We start from the raw sequence: 9044 nt of genomic DNA, 5'->3' as shown, positions 1-9044 counted from the left end.
CAAGAGTTTACCCACTTTAGATAACATTTGTAACTTAGTGATAACTGCACATCATTAGCGCATATATATATGTTGGTGTTTCGAGTACCAACGATACTTATAATACGGAAGCTAACCGTTAGCCAGCTAGCCACACTAAGTCAACCACAAGTTGAGTGAAAACTACAAGTAACGTCAGTCGTTTAAAGCTGAGTTGTACGTCAAAGGAATTATACAATTATACACTTTAATTGTGGTAACTTGGAGAGAAAGTGGTGTTTTGCTGTCGTTAGTAGCCGTTGGGGATGTCCTCGCCTCCATATGGGTCCAGGAGTCATGAAGAGTCAAACCGAGCAGACAGCGACTCAGAGGACGAGGTAAACACGGTGATATCATGTTACAGGTGTCTTTAAACCCCCTTCCAATTAACAATTATATTCCACCTGTAGGATAAAACTAGATTTATATTCCACCTGTTGGATAGAACTCCGTGGTTCCCAACCTGGGGTTCGGGATCTCTACAAACGGTCGCTGGATTAATCAAAGGGGTCGTGAGATGATAGGGCAGCATGGGATACAGATTTTTAAAAAACAAACAAAACAAAACATATTTATATAACATTTAGGATGAATGAGACCTTTATATCTGAATAGAAAGCAGGTCCTCTTTCAAAGAGCCTGTCATGTTTCTACAGCAGCCCAGAAGGGACAAACTGAAGTGTGTGAGTTCTGTCTCTGTCCTGTGAGACTGGATGTTAAATTCTAATATAGATACTTATATTTATTGTAACTTGACTACTGCCAATAGTTTTTTGCAGTAGTCACCCAGTTTTTCTTATGTACATATTATTCTAGACATTTTCTTTCGCAATGTTTTGAACTTGGAGGAACAATATTTAATTTTTATATATGCAAGTAAACACAAATTACTCTTTTCTTAACTCTAGTAAGCAGTAGTATAGATACTATATAGTTGTGGGGCATTGTTGCTTTTCAGTTAGTTTTTAGACAGACTTGTATTGTTAAATTCCTCTTGTGGGGCTATAGCCATTGACACTGACATAGTTCTTTCCATGTTTTTTACAGCCCAAGCTCCCCCTCAATCAGTTCTACCCATACATCCGATGTGCCCTCTGCTGCGGCTTCCTCATCGATGCCACCACCATCACAGAGTGCCTGCACACATGTAAGTACAAACAGAAGTGTACCCTGGTCTGTGGAAATATCAGGAGAGATTTTCTGGGGATTCCAAATGAACTGGGTGTTAAATTCAACCCATTTTTCCTATCACTGAGTGTGTAGCAGTCATCATAAGTTGTCCGGGTGTCTTCTGAGGGAACGAAACTTTTCGCACACAGAGACAGCAGGGAAACATGAGGAATGACACGTCATTGGGATGTTGAGTTTACATGCTATTCCCCCTAGCTCACTAGACTGTCAATACACTGATATTGACCATATGTTTCACAGTTAAACAAGACCACATACTTCAACCTGGCTAGGCCAATTTATCAGCCAAAAGTAGCCTATGGCAGGTACTGTATAGTATATAGGTATGAGCAGATGCATAACAAGAAATGTCAGCACAGAAATGTCAGATATGTGAAGTGAAACTGGAATGATTGACAAGTTTGTCAACTTAAAAACATGTTGCTTACTGTATTTCTTTGTCACAGTTCTTATACAAACAAATGTAAGGTAATAAGATAATTGAAATTCTCCAAAATTAATATCTTTATCCGATGTGTCTTACATTGTGCTTCTGTCTCTTCCCAGTTTGCAAAAGCTGCATCGTGAAATATTTTTTCTACAGCAACAGGTGTCCCACATGCAGCATTGTAGTCCACCAAACTCAACCCCTTTACAACATCAGGTAGGTCTGTTCATTCATGTGGTATTCACCTTTTTATAGGGTTTGCATGTTTAGGTATCTCCCCACTCTAACACACCTGATCCTGATAATTAACTCCTTATCAAATAGCTAAAGCTTGTTAAGGGCTTGATAATGAGTTCATTATTAGAATCAGGTGTGTTAGAGTGGGGCGATACCTCAAACATGCAGAGCAGTAGCTCTCCAGCAGCAGGGTTGTTGACCACTGCTCTAAAGCATACCCTGCTTTACTGTCTTTTTTACTCTAAATATAGTATATCTATAGATATATAGTATACCTACTATAGATAAAGTATATCTATTGGAACATTTATTTCCTATGCTGTGCACACACACTTGCAGGGAAATGACACCTATTTTTTTTTTTTTTTTTATAGATAAAGTATATCTATAGTAGGTCTGTTCATTCTTGTGGTATTCACCTTTTTATACCTGTAAAATGAATAGATGGCTGTCACCCAAGGTTTTGATAGTTAAGTTGAGACTACAGACACTACAGAATTATTGTAGAAATTTGAATGCGTTGATTTGCTCATAGGCACGATATTTATTGTCAAAGGTCAGAAATGTTAACACGAGGATTTCTAAAAATGGATGTGTGGAACTTGGATTTTAGGATTAAACAGAATGTCTAAGACTCTCTGTTTCCCTGCAGGCCTGACAGACAACTGCAGGATATTGTCTACAAAATGGTTCCCTTCCTGGAGGACTGTAAGTATACTGTATATACAGTCAGATTGATTTAATTCATGTACTGTGCATTATGTCATTTTCTGTTTAAATTCTAATGTGAACTTCTTTTTTGTGGTTCTAGTGGAAAGAGAAGAAATATGCAAGTTTTACAAAGAGAGAGGAATGGACATGCCAAAACCAGGTAACATAGTTCAAATAAACAAGCCTGGGTGAGCTTTAGCTGTGATTGTGCATATGTGGATGTGTGTGTAATGTAATGCAATATTTAACTTTGTTTCTGTGTTAAAATGTCATTGGAAGTTAATGCAAGTAGGAAGCTCCAGTCAGCACTACTTAAGATAAGCTCAACACAATCTGTTGGTCAAACAGTGTATTTTAGAAATTAAAACAGAAGTTTTATTAAACAGTGATTAGTTGTGTCGTATTTGTTTGAAACATTTAACTTTTGTATTATATTTGGGATTTAAATCTACAACTTCATGAACTCCAAAGATGTCGATTTTCAGCATAGTAGCAGCAAAAGCACGAGAGCTCATCACTGAAACAAAGCTCTCTCTTTCTCATACATATCTCCTGACTATACTCTTTCCTGCTTTGCAGTGACCATCTCCCCTCCAGGTCCTGTTGCGGGGAAAAGGCAGAAAAAGGATAATGTATCCCAGTCCATATTCACCATTCCTCCCGAGCTGGATGTGTCACTGGTGCTGGAGTTTGTAGGGTGAGGATCTCATTGGACAGGCCTTTATGCATTCATTATACCTACTGTATATTGATTATGTAATGGGTTGGTCCCTGTGTGAAATTACCCGTACCCTTTTATTACTTGAGTTTAAATGTCTTACTAGAAAAACACTTCTTTACTTAGCTGTGTTAAACTGTAGTCAAACCGAAATGTGACAAGTGAAAGTTATTCACATGGTGTGGCCAATAGCAGGAGGGGACAGGAAATGGCCAGCGTAGGGTTATAAACACATGCTATAAATATACTAGCATATCGTACACAAAGCTGTAAATTATAAAGCGTTCTGTTGTACTCGCAGCATCCAATCAGCATCCCTCCTTCACTACTTCTTATGTCATTTCTGTATGAGGTTGTATAAACAATCAAGTCTTTTGAATGAGAGGTCAAATATCACCCCGGCTCTTCAACTGGCTAGACATTGAAGAGCCTTGCAATTTCATGTGTTACACTTCAGTCACACTGAACTGTGTGTGAGGTGGAGGCAGCAGCTCTGGATTGCGTCCAGAAGCGACTGCGTCTCACCTCATTTCACATGATCACACTAATGATGCAGCTTTCCACTGAAGCCGCATCATTAGTGTGACCGTGTTTAATTGGTTAATGAGCCACACCTGTTGTCAGGTTGATACTCAAGAGGTGCAGACACCTGTGCTTTCTGACAGGGTTAAATTAACATTCAATATAGTCTTTTTTATATTTCAGAATGATGTTGACATACAAAAACAGAACCGTTTTTGTTATGTGTCCTAGCAACATTGATCATATAAGTGTATCAGTGGACCTTTTTCACAGTTGATGTTTTGATGCTATTGTAGGAAAATCACAGGTGTAACTAATGATTCACAACCCTGGAATTGACACTATAAGTTACTGTTAATTTAGTTAGAGTCTCAGGTATAAACCATACACTAATTTGCAGGGTCTTCTGCTTTTGACAACCATGTCTTCTGCTTTGAAGAAAACATTTTAGCAACCAATGAACTCGACGTGTAGTTACACAGAACTGCCACTAGATGGTGCCATTGAGTCAAAGAGCCAAAAAGAACATGCTATTGTACTTATATTGACTCCTGCTGTCTTTCCAGGGCTGAGGAGGGGATCAGCAACTACAAGGTAATTACTTAAACTCTTAAATCTTTATAAAACACTTGTTCTTAAAGTATATATATATACATAAGAGCAGGATTGTCACATGATCAAAGTTGTACTGTAAGCTGGATCCAGACCTACTGGTAGATTAAAAATAGAAGTATTGTGTTTTAATGTATTTATAGACAAAATAGGCACTTAAAGACTAATGATGATGTTTTATTTTTCAAAGATTCTCAGTTTTAAATGACACAGCTTCACTTTTGTGCTGCATATGTTACTTTGATCCAGTCTGTTCCACCCTGTCCCTCATTTAGCCACTCGAGAGGCGCTACGTTCGTGTGTCGGGTGAGGCCACCATTCGCCACGTGGAGCTGTTCATCAGGAGGAAGATGGAGCTCAGCTCAACCTGCCAGGTGAGTCTGCCAAGGCTTATAGCTAATCAGCCCGCAGGGTGCCACAACCACAGTCTTGATCCTGATCGTTGCTTTAGACAGACTTGGAAGCGTGACAGCAAAGGAAGCTGGCATTACAGTGTAGCGTAGGCGTGCACACTGACCAGGGACACACCGGTGACTGGGTGCATTTATTTCAGGAGACACTGATGAAGCACTGATGAAGTCTGTGTATTTATGGGTATTCATAGGTCACATAACTAACTGACATGAGAGTTGGAAACGTTTGTGGAGTAATGCTGGTTTACTGGAGAAGATTGTGGACACATGTTTAATTTGTCTTTTTAGTGCCAAAGTCCTTCTTTTTGTTACTATACTTCCACCACAGCTCAACATGGAAACACAAAGAGGGAATTTGATGCTAAAAAGATTGTAAATGTGTCAGATATCACTTGATATGACTAACTCAGACTGCTGAAGCTGAATAGAAGCTTCACATCTACTTTTAAAAGACGTGAATTTTGTCCTCCATCACTCCCATTGAAAGCACATTTGAAGGAGACCTTTTAATAGTCAGTATGAACAGGAGGAATGATTACAGCAAATCACTGCTCATATGCACACCTGATTGTTGTTCTAAGAAAAACTTTAAAAATTGTTTAGACACACTAAACACTTAACCCATGAACACTCCTGGTCCTCCTTGGCTTTACAGCCAGTTGCAGCCAACCTGTAGCAGTTACTAGGAAGCAGCTTGAGGAGATGCAGACTATTAATCACTGGGTTAGTTATCCTAACGTCATTAGCAGTGTTAATCTTCAATAAATCAGATTTACACACCAAGACACACTCTGTACTATTATGCCAGTCAGTTTTAAACATTGCAGGGAGGAATAATACATACAGAAGTATTTTTAGTTACATTTTAAAACAACATAGTTTGAATTTATTGAAAGAAACTCAAAGTGTCGGCATGACTACAGTGTTGAATGATCTAAGGAGTAAGCTGGACTTGCTGCACTGTTTGAATACAAAAGTATATGTGCAATGACACAGCTGTTGAATCCATACAGCACCCAGCATGGAGGTCACGTACTCAGGTCAAAACTCAGCAGGCGACCAAAATCTAAAGGACAGTCTCTCTTAAGAATGTCATTAATCAGATTATAATCAAACTATTGTCTGTCTGAGCTCAGTGGATTCAGTCTTCAGGGTTGATGATAACAAATATTAGTCTCTTACACTCAGATGTGTCATTCTGTCATTACTGCACATATGAAGAGAAAGATTCATGAGGTAAGTTTGAGGGAGACAGTGTTCAGGCGTCGGTGTATTTTGTCTTTAGTAATCCTCAGTAATGATGAGGATTAGCAGCTTATTCTGATTACCTGGTGTCTGTGCTGCACCGCCCCGGACCGTCTGGACAAACGTGGAGAGGATGGAGGAGGACTGACCTGTAGTCACCGTTCACTGCAGCAGGAGTCACAGCAGTTATATAAGTCTTACCTGTCAATTCGTACATAATGGCAACCCTGCTGGAAAATGTTTCCCTTTTTGGTCTACCTCCATCATCTCTGTCCAGTTTTCTTTGTCACAATGTTAAGTAATGGCAAATTCATCACAAACCCACATACAGTTCTGTGTACATGATATATATACATGACAGTAGATACACACAGGCCATCTCTGTGACTGAATGTCTGATGCAGTGGTCTGAAGTGTTGTGTGTCCTGCAGGTGGATGTGGTCTGTGGAGATCACCTCCTAGATCACTATCAGTCACTGAAAGACATACAGAGCTCTGTGGGGACAGAGGCACTGCAGGTGAGCTAAACAAACATACATTCTTTCTTTTCATAATATGAAAAAGCCTGGAACTCTAAATGTTTATTTTTCTTACCATTTTGCTCCAGGACGGTCTGTTGGTGCTGCACTTTGGCTTGGTCCTGCCTTCCCAGTCTTGAGTGGGGTCCTACCTGAGTGGACGAATTAACATGTTGGACTTTTCTTTTTCTTTTCGTTTCGTTAACAAACCAGGCTCCTGTCATAGTGTGGAGTTAAATTTTCACATTGGTGTTATAAGCGGTCCACTGTCTCAGGACTGTGTGCAAACGTAAAGTTTTAATTTAAATCTCTAACTTAAATATTACAACAAAGCAAGTGTAGCAAGCAGCAAAACTTTTATTGTGAAAGAGAAATTCTAAGAATGATATAGTTGAATTTCTTTATTGAGGAATGAAGTATGACTTGGGTCAACTTCCGCGATCGTCATCTTATATTCAGGACATTCATGTGTCTGCTGTAGCTTTGCTGGACACAGGAAGTATATTTAATTGTGTGAAACATACGTGTGAAACATACCTGAAGTGACAAAGTCCTGCTGAACTGTGAACTTTTTTTAGGTATTGTTTTGTATGATTACGCTCAAGAATGTGACTCATACTGTAGCTAAAACTGAACTGAACTACTGTGAGTTCTTACATCTCCAACAGATACGTCTGTAAAAGCAATACAGTGTCTTATATGAAATGCATTAAGTCCCATCTGTTGGGAAACCAGGGATCTCTCCTCTTTTTTTATTATTTTTTAATTTATGGGTTTGAGAGTTGAGTTTACTGTCTACTTGGGTGTCTTTTCAAATCAAAAACTGTGATCTTTAAGGGCTCGATTACAAAATGATTACCACTGCCAAAGGTTTGTGTGTATGTTGTTGTTGTTTTTTAAATAGAGTTTAGATCTACACTGTTTTTCTAGAGTGAGTGACTTGCTTCTTGTTGATTTACTTGTTTAATTTAACTTTTGTATTGATTACATTCTCATGCAGGTCTGACTTGAGCTGTTGATAGAAATGGATGCCATTGTCTTGATAAAATCTGCTTTCAGTACAAATCACCAGAGAAAAAAAGAGCTGTTATTTAAAGGGAGTTTTGTATAAAGAAGTCTTTGGTAGGGTTTGATAAAAAATACCTTTTACTACTTGGTTTATTAGTTTTGAATAAATAAACAACTAAATAACTGAGATGTGTCCACACTTCTTCCTGTGTGTTCAGGTTTATGCACACATTCATGTTGTACAGATGAAGTTATTTAGTAGTGTGATTGAGGTTTGGGTTTCTCCCTGATCATAGCTGGAGAATACAACCCTGAAATGACATTCTGCCTTCTTCATAATTCTTCATTTACAGAAGCTTGATATTTCTGTTGTGTGCAGGACTTACTGTCACAATGCTTACGTTATCAATTTATTGTATAATAGCGTAATTATCAACATATCTATATTTGGATTATCGTATGATACATGACCATGACCTTGATCATTTTTTGATCTCAATATTGCCACGCTTCACATTAGCAGCCCCAACCTCCTTGCATGATTATGCTATTATATTATCATTATATCAATGGTATAAATAAAAGTAGTTATTGTGACACGCCAAAGCAGCTGATGCAGCAAAGTGAGGAATTATTCAAATCTAACTATGAACTGAGTTATAATTGAATTGAGGCTCAGGTCGAATGTACTCAAACATTTCAATTGCATCGTCTACATGCATAGTTTGATACTTTTCATTGCTAAAGCCATTGTGTAGATGGTACTTATAAACTTTGATGAATATTATTTCTGCCACTACTCACAAACTAGTTTCCAACTCAAAGGACTTGCAGAACTGATTACAGTAGCGATGGGGAAACATTTGTAATACCCCAAACCAAAATGGTGTCCTTATGTGGGAGGGCATCAGACTGTCAATGTACATCAATTTCCATGATTTCACCCAAATCTGACAACTGATACAGCCTTGACTAACAGAGAAGAGGCACTACATTAGCACCTATAAGAATAGACACACGCATTGCAATCTGACACATCAGCAAAAATGGCAATTCATCTAGAAAAATGTCAGTATTTGATCACAGATTTATCACTATGATAAAACATTTGCAGCAAATGAATTTCCTTTGAAGACATACGGCACATTGGGTCTAGGTTTACAGGTTAGAGTAAATCAGTCAGAGAGCTTTAGAGTCCGAACATAATTTTTAATGCTGATTTAGACTTTTTCAACAGGGAAAAAACTACATATCATGTTATTTTACATGTATTTTGAGACGAAAATGGTACAATACAACATATATATATATATATATAACATATATCACTATAAAATATTTCAGAATCATCCCGAAAAACTGTTTAATTATTGTTGCCTTTCAAAGATACATATCAGTGAACATCTATCATCATCTTGATACTC

The 9044-nt window shown here is 38.1% G+C and overlaps 1 protein-coding gene across 1 annotated transcript; it reads left to right on the top strand.

The window, feature by feature from the left end:
* Nucleotides 1–7807, top strand: pcgf6 (polycomb group ring finger 6). The gene is made up of 10 exons (XM_062430411.1): nt 1–356; nt 1066–1165; nt 1756–1852; nt 2526–2581; nt 2685–2744; nt 3164–3281; nt 4391–4418; nt 4712–4810; nt 6526–6612; nt 6702–7807. Exons 1-10 carry the CDS (start codon nt 285–287, stop codon nt 6750–6752), a joined length of 768 nt encoding a protein of 255 aa, XP_062286395.1. The 5' UTR covers nt 1–284; the 3' UTR covers nt 6753–7807.
* The last annotated feature ends 1237 nt before the right edge of the window (nt 7808–9044 follow it).

Source organism: Scomber scombrus, chromosome 12 (assembly GCF_963691925.1).
Source record: "Scomber scombrus chromosome 12, fScoSco1.1, whole genome shotgun sequence".
In the NCBI taxonomy this organism is placed as follows: domain Eukaryota; kingdom Metazoa; phylum Chordata; class Actinopteri; order Scombriformes; family Scombridae; genus Scomber; species Scomber scombrus.
Note: the sequence above shows the minus strand (reverse complement) of the source record. Positions and strands in the feature narration are given on the sequence as shown.

What these genes read in the sequence shown, in the direction of transcription:
- pcgf6 (XM_062430411.1), top strand. Translation starts at nt 285, where the DNA reads ATGTCCTCGCCTCCATATGGGTCCAGGAGTCATGAAGAGTCAAACCGA. An exon ending in CAACCCCTTTACAACATCAG is followed by an intron (nt 1,853 to 2,525) that starts GTAGGTCTGTTC and finishes GTTTCCCTGCAG; the next exon opens with GCCTGACAGACAACTGCAGG. An exon ending in GGTTCCCTTCCTGGAGGACT is followed by an intron (nt 2,582 to 2,684) that starts GTAAGTATACTG and finishes TTGTGGTTCTAG; the next exon opens with TGGAAAGAGAAGAAATATGC.